The 18904-nt window shown below is 41.8% G+C and overlaps 1 protein-coding gene across 1 annotated transcript in view; it reads left to right on the top strand.

Annotated features, from left to right (window-relative positions):
- Nucleotides 1–761: 761 nt before the first annotated feature.
- The window catches only part of LOC104268988 (tripartite motif-containing protein 55-like), a 30342-nt gene continuing 12199 nt past the window's right edge, over nt 762–18904 (top strand). The window contains exons 1-8 of the mRNA XM_009872852.1: nt 762–769; nt 1064–1127; nt 2296–2391; nt 6367–6600; nt 7662–7684; nt 7774–7898; nt 10472–10692; nt 12532–12819. Of these exons, the coding sequence (XP_009871154.1) occupies nt 762–769; nt 1064–1127; nt 2296–2391; nt 6367–6600; nt 7662–7684; nt 7774–7898; nt 10472–10692; nt 12532–12819 (1059 nt within the window). The remainder of the gene's footprint in view (nt 770–1063; nt 1128–2295; nt 2392–6366; nt 6601–7661; nt 7685–7773; nt 7899–10471; nt 10693–12531; nt 12820–18904) is intronic.

Below are 18904 nucleotides of genomic sequence, written 5' to 3'. Positions count from 1 at the left end.
CACAGCTCTCTGACTTCTTCCTTTCAACCAGGTAGCACCCTACCTCACTACTTGGTCTTCCAGACCACACTTCCTCAATTTACCTATGAGGATGCTATGGGAGATGGTGTCAAATGCTTTACTGATATCCAGATAGACCACATCCACTGCATGGCCACCATCCATCCACCTGGTTATGTCTTCATAATTTTGTTCAAGCAAAGCCACGCTGACTGCTCCTAATAACTTTCTTATCCTTGATATGCCTAGAGACAGTGCCAAGGGTAAGATGTTCCATCACCTTTCCAGGGATGGAGGTGAGGCTGACCAGTCTTTAGTTACCCAGGTCATCCTTCCTGCCCTTCTTGAAGACTGGAGTGACATTTGCTTTCCTCCAGTCTTCAGGCACCTCACCTGTTGTCCGTGACTTACCAAAGATGATAGAGAGTGACCTAGCAATGACTTCTGCCAGCTCCCTCAGCACCCACGGGTGCATCCCATCAGAGCCCATGGATTTATGGATATTCAAGTGTTCAAACTGATCCCTAACCCAGTCCACCTCAACTTGGGCAAACTCCTCCTTTATCCTGACTTCCTCTGGGGCTCCTGAGGACAGTCTCCAGCAGTATAGACAGAGGCAAAGAAGGTGTTCAGTAACTCTGCCTTCCTTCTGTCCTCTGCCTCCAGGGCACCCACCTCATTCACCAGAGGGCCTACATTGCCTCTAGTGTTACTAAAAATACTGTCAAAAATTGCCAATGCCAACTGTATTTTAAGTCATCATGGCGGGGTATTGGGAAAAGTTTGCAATTAGCAATAATCGCGCCTCAGATTAACCTCATTGGCTACATTACTGCCACTGCGCAAAGCTCCAGTTTAAAACCATTGCCCCTCATCCTATTACTACATGTCCTTATAAGCACCCTCCCCATCTTTTCTGTAGGCTCCTTTTAAGTACTGCAAGGCCACTATAAGTTCTCCATGGAGTCTTCTATTCTCCAGGCTGAACAACCCCAACTCTCTCAGCCTGTCCTTGTAGGAGAAGTGCTTCAGCCCTCTGATCATCTTTGTGGCCCTCCTCTAGATCCACTCAGCAGGTCAATGGCCTCCTTGTGTTGGGATCTTCAGAGCTGGATGCAGCACTCCAGGTTAGGTCTCACAAAGAGCAGAGTAGAAAGACGGGATCACTTCCCTTGACCTGCTGGCCACTCTTAGTGCAGCCCAGAATACAGCTGGTTTTTTGGACTGCCAGTACACTTTGCCAATTCATGTTCAGTTTTTCATCTACCAGCACCCCCAAGTTCTTCTCTGCAGAGTTGCTCTCTATCCGCTCATCCCCCAGCCTATATTTGTGCTTGGGATTGTCCTGACCCAGGTGCTGTACCTTGCACTTGGCATTCTTGAACTTCATGAGGTTGACACGGGCCCACCTCTCAAGCCTGTTAAGGTCCCTCTGGATAACATGCCTTCCCTCCAGCGTGTCAACCGCACTGCACTGCTTGGTGTCATCAGCAAACTTGCGGAGAGTGCGCTCAATCCCATTGTCTATGCACAAAGATGTTGAACAGTGCTGGTCCCAATGCTGGCCCTAGGAGTGCCACCCATCACTGGTCTCCATTTGGATACCAAGTCATTAATCACAACTCTTTGAGAGTGGCCACCTAGCCAATTTCTTACCTACTGAGTAATCCATCCACCAAATCCATGTCTTTCCAAATTAGAGATCAGGATGTCATGCAGGACAATGTCAAATGTTTTGCTTTATACAAGTCCAGGGAGATTACACCAGTTTCTCTTCTTTTATCTACCAGCTCCGTAACCTCATCATAAAAGGTCACCAAATTTGCCAAGCAGGTTTTGCCCTTGGTGAAGCCATGTCAGCTGCCACCAACCACCTCCTCATTTTCCATGTGCATTAGCAGAGCCTTCAGGAGGACCTGCTTCATTATCTTGCTGGGCACAGAAGTGAGACTGACTGGTCTGCAGTTTCCTGGGTCTTCCTTTTCTCCCTTTTTGAAAATGGGGATTATAAAAATGTAGCGCTTCAGACAAAAACACCTAGAAGAGCCTCCTAGAACAAAGTGCTTCCTCTTTTCCAAACCACAGTTTCTTCTCCATGAAAATTTTTAAAATGTCAGTGTCTTCATAGAGAGATTAAAGAGAAGCAATATACAGCAATTTTATTCAGGTCTGGTGGATAGAAGAGCTAATACCTTGGTATGACTGTTTTGTCTCCTGCTCCCCATTGTTAGATGTGCAACCCTGAAGTGAGATGATGTCTAATACCCTCCCGTTTGCTCTCTCCTTACTGCCTAGTCTGAGCTGAGTGACGGCATTGCAGTCCTGGTGGGGAGCAACGACAGAGTGCAGGGGATAGTCACACAGCTGGAGGAGACTTGCAAGACAGTTGAGGTAGGTACCACCTCTTTAAATGCAGTTATTTCAATGTTTTTAAACTCTTGGTAATGATTTTTCTTTAGCAGACCTCACTTTACCTAAATGCCTTCCCACATTGTTTGGCTGAAACATTACATGTGCCTTTGTTCAGTGTCGGCTGTGCTTCTTCAACCAAAGGATACATCCTAGTTGCCATCCTGCCTCTGGCATTGGCCATGGGGGTCAAGGACAAAGAGTAAGAATAATCTGTATCAGCACGTCTTGCTCAGCTTTCTTAGTGACGTGGGAAAATAAAAAAAAATTATCACTGAAATTAAAAGCAGATCCAACAAAAAAATTCAACTTCCAGCTCATTTATCATGTAAGATCAGGTTCTAGAGCTATAAAAGACTGGTATTAGTCTAAAGTCTGAATGGGACTGTGAACAGAACTTTAGTCTCAGCCATAGGGTAACCCCAGCGCAGCTCCCAAGTATGTCGGTGAGCTCTATATTTAGTTGCTTTGCCTTCTGCACAGTAATTTTTTAATATACTTACATTGTCCTTTAAGAAGTCTTGTTTTGTTGCCTGTGGGAGGAAGGAGTTTGGGCTCTTTCAAATTTTCTGGTAAAGGTCTTACTTTTACAGAGCTGGAATTAGTTTTGTGTCATTTAATAGCAGAAGTGGCTTTCATTTCCTCCAGGAGGTTTTGCACCAGCAAAGCAAATATAAATACCAGCTCTGAAAAATTTGAACATCACAGAGCAATAGGCTGAAAGGAGCTCATATGAATTGATTTTACGATCAGAGTTTGATGAAGCATCTCGTGAAGGAGTCACATCTCTCTCAGCTCGATTAGAATTATATTGACCCTTCAGAGCTGGAGCAGAAAAGAGAAACAGCAGAGAAAAAGAAGTTAATCCAAGATGTATAGATTCTAATTGGTAAGAAAAATTGATTCCACAACCTGTGTACACAATTGCCTAAGGCTCCTATTTCCCTCAGAGCAAGGAAGAACAGAAAATGTCGAAGTTTGGTTCAAAGAACATAAACCTGTTAGCCCAAGTAAATGAGAGCATGTTAGCAGCACTCAGAACTTTGTAGTCAGGAAGCCTTCATGTTGCAGGGATTAAATTGGCTGCTATCAGGACTTTGCAGACAGAAACAAGCCTTTCAAGTAGGTAAACTGCAGAAATTTGAATGATACAAAGCCAAAGCTTATAGTCATTTAAGCTGAACTAGCTGAACCAGAAGCAAAACTTCAAACATGTAGTGTGAAGTATGGAGAAAACATGGTTCTAAAAATACTTTAACAAATACAACAGTTTCTGAAACTAGCTTCCTCAGAGTCATCCGCTTAGTTTCACGTCTAACCTTTAAACTCGAAGGCCAAAGAAAGTGCACCCATTTTTACCTTCAGATCTTTTAACAGGTTTTTCACGTTTAAAGTCAAAGATGCAGAAAATAGATCTTAGAGCTTACCTTACTATGTTGCATTTCAAGCAAATCACATTTCCTACATTCAAGAGCTTTGTCTGAGTTGACATCAGTTTGTCCTTGAAGATGAAAAGCTACTGCTGAAGCTGAGAATTGTGCACACATGGAAATAATGCTTGCAGTCCAGGACTGTCTCTTCTCTCCACTTAACACTGCAGAGAACAATATCTGCCTTAACAGAAAATACATGACCATTTTGCCTTTAACTGGAATAGGCAATAACAGTTCTATATTTAGCTATTGCTCCTATGCAACCTTAAAAACCAGAAAAACAAACAAAAAATTGATTAATCCTTGTATAGCTTTTAACTGATTGAAAGGTAGACCATATTCACATATTAAAATGAAAGTTAAAGAAGGATATACGAAATGCTAAATACTGGAAAACAATAGTAAATAATTGTCTTATTCAGCCCTGTGAACAATGGGAGTCAAATAGTGAGGGAAAAATTAGAGTGTTTCTTTCAAATGCTAATAGTGTAGTCCAGTTGATACAGATACTTCAGAACAAGCAGTGCAACTCATGTTCAGCAGCAAGGACTCCTTTCTCTTTGCTGTAACCATGCTTTAAAAACCAGATAGGGTGAGAACTTTTTAGAATGGAAAGTCATGCATTTGTTAACCTTTTTCATTATTAAGAATCTAATTAGAGTAATTCCACCAGGAAGAGATTTTGTATGGAACATACTAAGAGAGACTTTGTATGGAACATATTTCAGAAATATTTTAACATTAGCAGTTAGGGACCTATTTTGCACTCTCACTCAAGAGGCTTACAACACTGTAATATCTACTGGGCAGAAATATTATATAATAGAGTTTAGAGATAGGGAAGGATCTCTCAGGGCATGCTGTTATCGCCCTCTTGGTCTTCTTCCCCTAACGCTTGTCCTGTGTGAAATAGCAAAGACAGCGCACACCTGTCTTGAAGATTAGGGTATTTTACAAGTGGTCTGAATGACATTTCAGAGGAGGTCATTGTAGACTAAATCAAAGAGGACTCTGGGACAAAAGTGCAGGAAATAGTGGGAGAAAGCTAGGAGGGGAGTGAAAGAGAAGAGGAAGATTATTTGAGGTCTGAACAATGGAGTAACACCCATGAACTGTGACTCACTTTGAAATCTTCCTTATCTCCACCCTATAATTTACTAATCAGGAATTTCTGGGAAGTAGCAAAGACTTCCAGACGGGCAGGACAAACCTGCCCCACCGCAAGAAATTAGAAGCCTGAGTTTAGTCTAGTCTTCCTCATCAGGAAGCAGAGGTGGATATTTGGGTTAGTGCAACAAGATCTGTATTCACTCCCCACCCCTCAACGTAGGCAGTGATTTTTGGCCACACATCCGTCTTTAAAAGTCTTTCTTCTCTGAATGATACAGAGCAGACTGTAACCACTGATAGGAAAGAGCCCTGGCTTAAAGTCAAGAAAAAAGTGGGATTCTCTGTGGCCAAGTGCTATGAATAATCAGTCTTATCACTTCCAAAAGTATTGTGGGCCTGTTAATAATCCCGTGCTGCCAGGATCTCAGCATTGTGCCTCAAGGGATGAAGATGAGGAATTGATTCAGCCTCAGTTCCTAGGAAAGAGATGTAAATAATCACCATCATCCACAACCAGGTATAACCACAATAAGGTTATGCCACAGGGCACACAGATGACTCAAGTACTTCTATTTGGTAGACCTCAGACATTATAGATAACCTGTCTCCAATTTCCTCCCCATAAATCCTCCCTTGCAAGTGCAGCGTATTCTTTTTAGAAAGTACTCAGTGAAGCAGTCGTCAAACCCATCCTCCTTACTCAGTGAAATATGCTATGTTGTCTGGTTGGACGAACAATAAAAGTGTCCCAGAAAATGAAGTGAAAATCAGTGCCCGAAGGTAGGATTGGAACCTGATTCCTCTTTCGTGTCTTTGTGCTTTTGTCACATACCGTTTTCTTTGTGGTAACTCTACTTCATTCTGTGCTAAATAAATGAAATGTAGTGGGCACCTATTGCCAAAACAGAATCTCAGAGGGCATACATGAAAATCAAGCCCAGCCAGTATATTTCCAGATTTTCTAGTACAAAAGTAAAATTCTCCAGAGCTGATCCAAGATGATTGTTCTTTTTAAAAACATTCTGTTCATGCAAATGAACCCAGCTGCTAATAAGGGGCGGGGGGGGGGAAGGAGTGGAGATGGTGGGATGTGTGTGTTACTTTTCCTGCAGACTTTGATGCATCACTATAGAAATCTTAAACACTTTTCACAATTTTTCTGCAGACTGAAAAGTTATACAGTAACCTGTTTTTGGGCTTTCAGTGACTTGAAACTCAGAGTTTGAGAATAGTTTTAAAACTTTTGTTCCAATAGCTTGGACTTTGAAAATTACGAAAGTCTCTGGGGTCATAGAGAATCCTTTGCACTGTTCAGAAAGAGGAATTCCTTTGATAAAAATGTTTCCAAGTAACTGTAAAAATAGAAACTCTTTTAAGAACATAACATGTTTAACATAAACCAAATGATTCACAGGAATGCTGCAGACGACAGAAAGAGCAGCTGTGTGAAAAATTCGATTATCTCTATTCTGTACTGGAAGAAAGAAAAAATGAGATGACACAAATAATCACTAGAACCCAAGAGGAGAAACTGGAACACGTCCGGTCCCTGATGAAAAAGTATGCGGATCATTTGGAAGCTGTGTCAAAGCTGGTGGAATCAGGAATCCAGTTCATGGAAGAACCAGAAATGGCTGTGTTTTTGCAGGTATAAAGTCTATAAATAGAGACAGAAAAAAAATAATGGGTTTATCAAAACACTACTTAAGCATTTCTCAATTTTAGGCACATTCAGATTTTGGCCATTTTTAAGTGAACATTTACACAAACTCATTTTTTGAACATGTGCACAGCACAGATTTATATCAGCACAGATAAATGACAAATTTTCTTGTGAATAGTATCCAAACCAAGAACCTGAGTATTTGCTATTTGCGCCAAAATATACTATCCTGTGTATGAATTTGTGGTCCCCAAAGAAGAAACAGGAATTTTAACATTTTCCAACATATCTTTATTGTTCCACCATTATAATACAGGTGCATAAGAACTTCCATGAGTTCAGGTTTCATTTGCATATTGACAGAGTGATTAACTTTCCAATAATTAATTACTTATGTTTTAAGTCATATTTTTATGCCTTTACTTTCAGCTTGGTTTGTTCTGTTTTCTCCCATAAACTTAGGAGAGCTGATGAGGAAATCATTAGCAGGTTGTCCAGTGAATTCCTTGGTGTGGTATTTCTGTCCTACAAGTTTACAATTCCTCTATATTAAAAATTGCAAGGGTGTTTGCTACAAAAAAAAAAAAAAAAGACAACCAAAACCCAGAAAAAACCTGAACCAACAAACCTTTATTTTCATCAAAGAAGAGTACAAAATTCTTTCCAGATTAAAAAAATTACATGGCTCCAGAAGTACATCCTTATGGATAGTCAAAGATATAGTTACTGTAACTAAAGATGCTAATGGAACAATTATTTTTCACTGCAAACACACAAAAACAGAGCAAAAATATTTCCATTTAATTGTTGTAGAAATTGTATGTGTTTCCTGTTATTTTCAGATTTTAATTAAAAAGTTGACAATGAACAAAGAGATTTACTCAGTTTTATACTAATTACCACCCAAATTTGATCTCATTCGTAGCTCTCATGGTTGTCATTTATGAGATCCATACTAGAGGGTGTGGAATTAGACCCTGATGCATAAAATCTCTTGAAAAATAGAGCCATTTAAGAAGTAATTTTTTTCCTTTTTGTTTTCACAGAATGCCAAAACATTGCTACAAAAGTAAGTATTGAAACTTGAGACTTGATCTTTATAATTAATCACATACTATCTGCAAATCCAAATACCAATAACTAATCTCTCTGCTTTAGAATTACTGAAGCAAATAAAGGATTTCAGATGGAAAAAATAGAGGATGGTTATGAAAATATGAACCAATTCACAGTAAATCTCAGTAGAGAAGAAAAGATAATACGAGAAATTGATTTTGACAGAGGTATGTAATTTCTTTCACCTAAAGCGCTTTCTTAAATTGCAGCTCAGTGTGATTTACATGATGATACTGAGGAGGAAAACTTGAACTGGATATTTCTCTTAATCCTAAAGTATAATGACAATTTTGTATCAATTATAACCAAAAGCAAAACTCTATCACAATAAAAAAATCACATAACCTACTGATACCATTCATCTTACCTTTTCTGTTGCGCCAACACTTTCTTAGGAAATTATGTTTACTGACTCCTTATGTGTATGGACCACAAAATTAAGCTTTTATCTCTGTCTGTAAAGTACTTGTTTCCCTAAAAGATGCCGTTATTTTATGTCCTGTCTGCTCTAGAATATCTTTAAATAATAGAAAGTTCGCTGCTGAAAGAAGTACTTACAAAAAATATTTTTAAACTGTCTTTTATAATAAGAAATATAACAGAAACATAATCACAGAATCACACAGAATCATAGAATCATTATGGTTGGAAAGGACCTCCAGGGTTATCAAGTCCAACCTTTTTCCCAGGATTTCTCTAACCACTACACCATATCCTCAAGCGCCACATCTATTCGTTCTTTAAACACCTCCAGGGATGGCGACTCCACCACCTCCCTGGGCAGCCTGTTCCAGTGCCTAACTACCCTCTCAGTGAAGAATTTCTTCCTAATATCTAATCTAAACCTTCCCTGGTGCAACTTGAGGCCATTCCCCCTCGTCCTATCATTACTAATTTGAGAGAAGAGACCAACACCAGCCTCGCTACAACCTCCTTTTAGGTAGTTGTAGAGGGCAATAAGTTCTCCTCTCAGCCTCCTCTTCTCTAGACGAAACAAACCCAGTTCCCTCAGCCACTCTTCATAGGGCATGCTTTCCAGCCCTTTCACCAGCTAATCAAAATTCAAGATCACACAGTTACAGAGGGAAGCAATAATTGTCATGTCATGTCATGTCATTTGTCATGACATCATGACTAAAGATGCTTAATATGTCCATATAAGAACGCAGAATTGTAATTCTACATTTACCAAAGTAGCCTGAAATCTAGGCTCATCTACGGCTCTACTTTACAAAGTAAGCCACAAGAAGTTAGCAGAGGAAAACGTTTCAAATAAGCAGATCTCTCCTATTAAAAGGCAACCATAATAGTCGTCTGCATATCTCTAATTTTCCTGCTAGCACTGGATTCTGCTAGTACATCTACCTTTATCAGCCCAGTTAAGTCTCATGCAGATGCCACCCATCGCTTACTCCCCTGCCACAACTTTTACTAACTTCAGGGCATGTGGCTGCTCCCTGCGAGGGACGCTGTGTCCTTGCTGTGCCAGCTGTAGGTTAGGATCCACAGAACTGTCTGTTCTTGGCGCAGAGGTTCGTGTAGCAGAACAGCAGCTGTGGCACCAGTCAGCAGCAGAGGAGCAGGTGTCATCTCACAGGGACAGGAACGTCCAGAGATTTGTCCTGGGAGAGACAATCCCTAATTACAGGTCCATGCCCAGTTCATCCCTGGGATCAGCCACAGATGCCACATCCCTGCCGCATCTGCTGAGAGTGTGACCTTGTGCTCCAGGCACATCCCCCACCATGTGATGGGGAATGTGACACCCACCTCTTGGGGACAAGGCATTAGCAAGGGCTTTGGCAGTCAGGAGTCCAGTCCTGTGTTTAAAACTCCTACTACAGTCAGTTAGGTTCTCTGCATCCAGGCGAGGTGGAAACAGAGATTCAGCACTCTGCTTATGTGAGCGTATCATCTGCCTGCAGAAACATTTCTCTGTTATGAGGGTGTTACTTAATTTGCAGACCTACATTCCTTCTACATACTCAGGCAGAACTATAAACTGTGCAAAATGAGCAGGAAATCTGAAGCTTGGGTTAGTGCATCCATCTAAGTTTATTTCTCTGAAGTGCTAGGATCTCTGAACAACATCCGACATTTGTGAGGATGAATAGTGTGATTACGGAACAGAAAACGTATTGTCGTAGGGCTCCCTCTGGAAACCACCTGAGCCACAAATGCTGACAATAAGATGTGTCAGGTGGTGCAAAAATGGTAGTTTGATCAAGTTTGACAGTCTGCTTTTAGGGACTGGGGTACCCCAAACCTCCAGTCACGTATTGCAAAGAACTGACTTATTATGATGGCTTTAATGGTGTTTAGAATAGACATATTATTTAAATTGTGAGAAGGACTTTTTCCTGGCAGATTGTACCAAACCTGGTATCCTTTCCCCAAAAAGTGCAGGACCGTCCTATACATCCCTCACGAAGATAACTGCATTGGCAGGAATTTCTGTCCTCCTTCCCATGGAAAGAGCCAGCTTAAGATTTTACCATGTGTGTGTTTTCGGTGTCCTTCCTTCTGTGAGGTGCCTGCTGGCAGCTTCATGGCAGGACCCAGTCCAGTCTGGCAGGAGCCGGCTTCTCTGCAATGCCCTCTCCCCAGCTTGCATCCTCTGCCAGGCAGCAGTTTATCAGTAGCTTTGCCCTGCAATTGTAAATGTTTTTTTAATTACAGAAAGACCATAACCCCCTTCATGTGGTGCTCTAACCTTGTCATTCTACATGTGTCCTATCAGAGGAGGAGGGGCAAGAGGAAGAGGAGGAGACAGTGGATGGTGAAGATTTGGATGAAGTCCGCACAGAGTCATCAGGAGAGGAGGAGGAGGAAGAGGTGGAAGAGGAAGGAGTTGAGAGAGCATTACAGCCACCTCAGCAGGAGCTTGAACTGCAGAGCACAGCAGGAGAGACCCCAGCCCCACCCACTCCAGTGCCTCTGCCCTCTGCCCCGACTGATCAGGTAAGGGCCCCCAGCGCCCAGCTGCCCTGCCAGCTCTGCTGAGTGCACCCCGGAAGAGCAAGAAAATGCTCCCGTTGCCTGTAGGCACCGTACATCAGGAGTATGGCTAAGAGAGTCACACTGGAGAGCAAAATTGTTTATTGCCCTGGCACACATATATGCAGCTGTACCCTGTCCTATCCACCTGCATATATATCGCCTGGTAGGCAAAAAGTTATGCTGTTAGCTAAATTGTAATATATATGGCATGCATAAGATATAAATAAAAGAGATTCAGTTTGGGAGTTAAACGCATTACAATGGATGTTCTGCTTGCTGTGATTTAACTCAGACTAACTATTATAAATAAAATGGTTCTTAAAATATTTATACGAAGATAATTTGGCATTCCCCCTGGATTTAGTGAGCTTTCCACCACCAGTTTTTAGATCATAGTTCTAATCTGCTGTCTGTGAATGACATTTGCCACCTTTTGCTCTGGTTATCCTAGGGATATTGCCTAGGTGGATGTAGGGTTATCATACACCAAACAGGAGACAAAATTGCCTCTTACAGGCTAGCAACAAACAGATTCAAGGTGTGAACAATTTAGGCCAGAACTCATTAGAATGAGACCATAATTGTTGCCTATTCTAGAAGTCCTACATAAAAAAACCTACTTCATGTGCTACTTAGATGGCCTTACATACAATTAACTTAACAAATTCTCCCCGTACACAACTTATCCAGTGAAGCTGCTGAGTGGGTAAAGGCTGTTGCAAAGATATTTGAGGAAGCCAGTGTGAAAACAAGAGAGCACGTAAAGAGTCATTGGTTGTCGCAAGCTCCCCACATAAAACAAGGGAAAGTAAATGCTATACATTCATTCTTGCTTTGATTTAAAAACACACACAAGTTTGTACCAGTTCTGTGGAGAGGCTTGATTGATCTAACCAGTTTGTCTTTTTAGGATTTGCACTGACTTAACTAAACTTGTGTTGTCTAACTGATGTAGGTTATTATGCAAACAAGACCTAAACACCAGCAATTCTGCCCACTAATGTGAAGTCCCTCACTTCTAAGATTAAAATGGGAAAGGTATGGCATGCTGCTGTAGCAATAGTAAAATGCCATTAGGAGATGATCAGAAGTGGAGTCAAGCATAGCATGTAGGTGTTGCAGTGTGGGAAATACCTGAATATTAGCTCTTGCCTTCTGGTGAATGTTAGAAAAGCAAAGCAGAAATGTGATAATTGCAGGCACCATGTAGCCGAGCCCCAAGAGCTTGGTGCAGATAGAGTGTTCCAGTTCAGCCGGCTGCTCCCCTTCCTGGCACAGCAGCTGTGCTTGGCTTATAGAATTGACAGCAAGGCTGGTGGGCAAATGTTTCTCTCCAGTGTCTTTGTACTTACCTTATTCTGACTCCTCATATAAACAGACTCGTTGCCAAACATGTTGTTCTTAACCCAAAACCAGGAAGCCATTGGAAGGTACCTACACCTGTTGTTCATGGCTGGTACCAGTTTATGAGGTTCTTATGCAGAATTTCTTTTAGGTTTGAACTGGGTGTTTATCTGAGTTAAGAAACCACTTGCTTACTCCTTTCTCAGCCAGAATCCCTTTCTCAGCTAATTCTACTCTCCTGTTCTCTTTTTTGGATAACGTATTTTCTTTCTCATATCTGTGTCATTCAAATTATAGTTGCTTATGCTTCATTGTATTTCATTCAGACGGTGTATTAGGACAAACCTGTTCCTTACAGTGAAATGTTACAAACACGGAATGCATAGCAACATGGCTACAGCAGGAAGGTAACGTGGTGCACTCTGCTTGTTCTTCTTTTTATCTGTCCTAATTAAGGATGAGGTTGTGACGCCAAGTGGTTCTCAACAGACCTCAGAGTCTGACACTCAAGTGCCAGCCACTGCAGAAACCATCGATCCCTTGTTTTACCCTAGCTGGTATAAGGCTCAGTCACGGCAATCAAGCAGTCCAAGCTCAACCCCAGTGAGCGGGTTGGGGAAAGTAGGGTCTCCTGTTTCTCTGGAAACAAGTGCAAAGAAGGCAGAAGCCCCGGCAACAGCAGCGATCGAGGAGAGTGCACCAGGGAGTGGTAAGGAATGTAATGCCACTGCAGCGACGTCCAAGGTCAGTGCTACCGAAGTCACCCTGGAGGGCTGTGATGCGCAGCAAGGCGGGAACGGCAATTTTTAAGGAAAATGTGACTTGATTTTCCTCTGCATGCTAAAGAATAAGAATAATTTCAGAAACATGGAAACAGCATAAATTATGCTTTCAGCAAATCCACTGGATTTACAGGTGGTTTCAGTATGTTTTGGGCTGACTTTTCAGCTTCAGAGTAACTTGCCGATGTTTGCTTGTGCTTAACTGCTAGCGCACCTTGCTTGTGCGAGCTGTTATCCAAGTTGCTCGTGCACATGGTCAGGAGCTGTTGGAGAGGCTGGTGATGTGTCTGTGCATCAGATACTTGCATGCTTCAGTAGCCAACAAATCCTGTGCATGAGATCATTCTTGTCACCTGTTGAAAGCCTATGTACAACACATACCATCCTAGCACTGCTGGTTGAGCAGCTATGGCTTGGCTTTGCCTTCTGCAGCTCTGTGGCTGCACCTAGAGTGGAGTGGAGTATACAGCTTCCCTATGTGAACACAAAGCTGTGAAAGTATTTACCCTGAGCCTTCTTGTGTGTTTGATTGCGTCTCAGTAATTGCTATGTTTTCCTGGGTTCAGATCTGTTGCAGAGAGTTTCTTCCAAGGATTCTTGGGACTTTATTAAAGGAGAGTGTGAAGATAATATATTCCAGTTCTGTGTTAGAATACCAGCAGCATGATGGCATAACAGAGACTGATGTGTTGGGTATGGGAGGGTGCTTTCCTTAAAACAACAGTGTTAGAGTTGATACAACATGAAGTTGAATATTTCTTCTTCTGCATATGTGTACAAACTCCACATGGGTCAAAGATCCAAGGAGCAGAGCTGAGGGAGCTGTGTGTGAGGGATTTGCACACTACACCAGCTCCTGTTCTAGTGCCTGGCTATCAACTCATGAGCATCACTCTCTAAATTAAACCATCCTGATTTACAGTCTTAAGCTATATGTTCTGGCAAAGGAATTACCTGTATGTGTGCAATGAGAGGAGATTACGTGTGTGCATGCGTGTGTGTGTGTGTGAAAAAGCACATGGGTAGTATTTCTTGCTGTTTCTTTTAAAGTTGAAGTCACTGATTTAGCATATATAAACAGCCCTACCATGATAAACCATTACATGATGGGCAAAAAGTTAGAAGGAAAAGGAGTTCAGACAGGTATAATAAAAGGGGCATTTATCTTTTAACTGGAGGATTTAGTTAACGACACTTGAATTTGGTGGTGGAAAAATTCTCACTAACTTTGGTCTTCGTAAAAGTAATATCTGACCCCAAAATTTCAGTAGTTATTTCTAAAGTCAGTGTTTGATTTTGGAAATATTTGAGTGGAAAAAAAGAGAGTATTTTAAAACTATCAAATTAGCCATGACCTTATCCTCTTAACTAAATTCCAAACAAGCTGACAAAACCAGCTAAATTCACAGCAACATTAATTGCTGCTGTTTCTTGGTATCAGTTCTGCTAATGACTGGGCAGCCAAACCTCACCACAGGCAGGTAAAATCCTCCCTGGGTAAATTCCCTGGGAGGTGGACTGACTGTGGTCTGCTTCCCTGTGTCCTAATTTACCAACAGCGAGTAAGGGAGCAAAATTAAGGTTTGATGTGGCCAACTGTCCAAAAAAACCAGTGCCTGTGGTTTTTCAGTCACACCAAAGCAGCAATCTGGTACCCAGCTCTCTTAATCATTGTGTGTTCAGAAAACAGGCACATGGGAAAGATGTCAATTCCCTTTGGTGTGCAAATTTGGGGGTGCTGGGTTTTGATATGTTCTCAGATCATGAGTGACACTGACATTTTGGGGGGAGAAGGGTGTTGAGGAATGTAGCATGCGGTTCTGGGGCTGGGGGGGAGGAAGGAACAGGGGATGCAGCTGAAGATGAGCTTGCCCCTGGACTTTAGACAGAGGCAGGGATAGGAAAGCTCAGAAAGCAGAAATGTGCAGAATGTGTTGAAGAACAGAAACAGCAAAGTGACTAAACTAGGGAAGGGTGATGCCACGAGATGATGTCATGGTCGGGTTTGCAGATCTGAGCTGAAATGTGTCTATGTCATGAGCAAAATGGTCTCTGTCATGTGGCAGTGTTCATTTTCAAGTATGTGAACTTCAACTTTGTTTTTTTCCTGCATGTGATTTTTACACAACCCACTCTGAAATGCCGTATCTGTTTTTTTTTTTAATACCTGGCTGATGTTCCCCACACCACTGTTTTTGCTCCCTTCCTCCAATTAAATGATATCATGGAAAAGGGCTGTGGAAACAGAGCTTTTTCACTTCACGTAGTGATAATAACTAGTTCATGTCATGACAACACTGGTGAAGCAGTCTTCTTATTTTCTCACAGGAGTTAGCATTCTGCATATCAGTTTTGGCATTTCTTATCATACTACATCATCTTTGGAATCTGATTCAATACTTGATTTGTACTTTCATGGGTAGGAAATATTTTGTTTTACCATTAACTAACAGTTAAAAGAGTGTCTCTGGTGATGTTCCTACATGGTTTAAGAGGATTTTTCCCCCTTTCTTCCCACCAAAAAACATCATGCTAGTTCGCAATACAAGCTGCCTAAAACATTTTTGACTCGCACCATTGGAACGCCACCCTTCAGCTTAATCCTGCATGGTTAAACATTGCATCTCCCTGGTTCAAAATTAAGAGGGACATTTCCTCCCTCAGATATATGGGCTTATATTTCAGTTGCTGTTCACTTGACCAGCAGGATGGAGAACCTGTGGGTTGACAGGAGATGTGAACAGCCCCAAACTTGTTCAGTCCAACAAATGGGGGAGGATGATCTGGAGAGCAATGGTTGTCATCGGAAGGATAAACATGGGGAAGAAAAATGCACTGAGTAATCCTGCTGCCGGAATTCTCACAATGAGCAAACCACGAGTGCTCCCTTGGAGAGGTGATTCGAGCACGTGGGGACCTCGAGGGGAGCAGAGCTTGAGCCATTCGCCCAAGGGAGGACCACCATGGAGAGTCCCCTCACACCCCAGCCCACACAACACACCTCACATGCTGAAGACTCCTCTTCAGGTCCTTTTTCAACCAAAAAAACCACCCAAAGCCATCTTCCTACACTTCCAGTGAGCATGGAGTACCAAACATGGCTCTGAAAAGCATCCCTGTGCAGCTAGGGGAGATCCCAACCCTTTAGACACCCAAGGTCAATGTGTGCTTGTAAATATCTATGCTTTAAAAATGTTTTTCTGTAGGCAAAGGTTTTTTATTTCCTCAGGTCACACTAATTAAGAGCTGAAATATCTACAAGATCAAGGACTAAGAGCTTCACTACTCAGTGAAGTGGTCCTGAATGTAGATAAGTATTCTATAACACCTCTTCTGGAGTAGGTCATTTTTGGTAGACGTTGTCCATAACTGAGTTCTTCCAGCTCCAAATACACACCCCTCTGAGGTGAGATGTGTGTATTGAATTTCCAAAGTGATATGGCTGGTCTGCAGAGAATTCTGTTACCACTGAGACATTTAATCTGATTTACCAAAAACCAAGGACCTGTGGCACAAAACAAATGTAGTTACTTTTAGATGTTTGCTCTAATGACAGAAGAATTCAATTTTGGTCTATTATTCAAGATAAAAATGCTTGGTTATCCTTGCTTACTTTCTGTACTGCACTATAAGCACTGTACAACAAGTTACAGTGCATCTATGAAAATTGCTAAATTATTTTTCAGGTTTCCTGTGCAAAGAATTCCAGCACTATGACCAAAGTATATGTTTCCATAAAAAAAAAAAAGGGAGAGAGGAGAAGCTTTCACCTATGCTCTAGCTGCAGAAGTTATGCAGAAAGATGCATTGTTTGGTGGTTCTTTGAATTTGAAAACCATCAGATGCTGAATTGCTATTAAATTTATGGATCATAGTTTAATTTTTATTTATTTGTGTTTGAGTTTGAAAATTTGTTGTATTATTACAAGAGGACAGAGCTTGTTTTTGCTCCTGGGCAATCAGTCATGTGAATAGCATTATGGGTTTTTGCCCCTCTCTTTTCTAATTCAAAATACCTTTTGAAATTAAGAAAAAAAATGCAGAAAGCACTCATTTCTACCATTTGAGCTTCTTTCTGTGTGGTCTTTAGTGACAGCTTTATGAATTATTTAATCATGAAATAGAAAGGAGGTGAGAGAGAAAGACATATTTGCATAAAAATTATTTTCTTCTCCATGTGTAATGAGGTGGCTGTTTAGACAGCTTATGTGCTTTTATCTTTCATGTGAGATATCAGGTCACTGCCCTTTTTTTTTTCATGTGATAAGCCCCTGGAAGCCAAATAACAAAATTACATGAAATAATTGTAGTAATAATTTATAATAATAATAATATAAATCTACATTACTCTAGTCATAATAGCAACATATAATTTATTTTCAGGCTATTTTAATAGAATGCATTGATAGGGATTTCCTTTTCAGGGGCAAAAAGAGGTGAGTCCCATCTATTAATTCCCAAAATTTACTTTATTTAAGGGCCATTTCCCTCTTAGAAGTTGTATTGATGCATAAAGAAATTTCTTCCAGATTGCAGGAGGGTATATCAGTAGGTGTATGGCAAAAGGATGTGCAGTCCATAGGTGTATGGATTGCTGGGTATAAGAAGATATGGGAGGAGCTGATGAGCAAAATAGGAAACTCCATGCTACAGAGATGCATCCCACTCCAGAGAGTGCCTCAGGGAGAAGAATAGTCACCACAGGCTGCTTTTTTGTCTGACAGAGGACGAGAGGCCACTTAGTGGATGAGGGAAAGGTTACGGTTGTCGCTTACCTGGACCTTAGTAAAGCCTTTGACACTATTTCCCACAGCATTCTCATGGAGAAACTGGCTGCTCTTGGCTTGGGCAGGTGTACCCTTCACTGGGTAAAAAACTGGCTGGACGGCTGGGACCAAAGAGTGGTGGTGAATGGAGTTAAGCACAGTTGGTGCCCGGTGACAAGTGGTGTTCCCTAGGGCTCAGTGCAGTTCTGTTTGATAACTTTATCAATGATCTGGATGAGGGCATCGAGTGCACCCTCCGTAAGTTTGTGGACAACACAAAGCTGAGTGGGAGTGTTGATCTGCTTGAACATAGGAAGGGTGTATAGAGGGATCTGGACAGGCTGAATCAGTGGTCCAAAACCAACGGTATGAGTTTAAATAAGGCTAAGGGCCAGGTTCTCTACTTGGGTCACAACAACTCCCAGCAATGCTACAGGCTTGGAGAAGAGTGGCTGGAAAGCTGCCTGGCAGAAAAGTATCTGGGGGTGTTGGTGGGCAGCCGGCTGAACGTAAGCCAGCAGTGTGCCCAGGTAGCATTCTGGCCTGTATAAGGAACGGTGTGGCAGCGGGACCAGGGAAATGATGGCCAGCAGGACCAGGGAAATGATGGCCAGCAGGACCAGGGAAATGATTTCCCCCCTGTACTTGTCACTGGTGAGGTCACACTTTGAATCTTGTGTTCAGTTTTGGGCCTCTCATTACCAGAAAGACATTGAGGTATTGGAGCATGTCCGAAGAAGGACAATGAAGCTGGTTAAGATTCTTGAGCACAAGTCTTACGAGGAGCAGCTGAGGGAACTGAGGTTGTTCATCCTGCAGAAAAGGAAGCTGACAGAAGACCTTAGCACTTGCTACAAGTACTTGAAAAGAAGGTTGTAGCAAGGTAGGTATCGGTCTCTTCTCCCAAGCAACAAGTGATAGGACAAGAGGAAACAGCCTCAGATTACACCAAGGGAGATTTATATTGGATATTGGAAAAAAGGCTTTACTGAAAGAGTGGTGAAGCATTGGAACAGGCTTCCCACGGAAGTGGTTAAGTCACCATCCAAGGAGGTATTTAAAAAATGTGTAGATGTGGTGCATGGGGACATGGTTTAGTGGTGGATTTAGCAGTGCTAGGTTAATGGTTGGACTCAGTGATCTTGAAGGTCTTTTCCAATCTAAACAATTCTATGATTATGATTCTATGATTCTATGATACTATGATTCTGTGATTCTATTCCGGTAAGAGAGACCGTTCACTGACTTTTACTGGTGGTTTTCACGCCTGCCTCCTGGTGA

This window comes from Apaloderma vittatum, unplaced genomic scaffold (assembly GCF_000703405.1).
Source record: "Apaloderma vittatum isolate BGI_N311 unplaced genomic scaffold, ASM70340v1 scaffold2160, whole genome shotgun sequence".
Lineage (NCBI taxonomy): Eukaryota > Metazoa > Chordata > Aves > Trogoniformes > Trogonidae > Apaloderma > Apaloderma vittatum.
The sequence above is the reverse complement of the archived record's forward strand: the minus strand, read 5'-3'. Positions and strand labels throughout refer to the sequence as shown.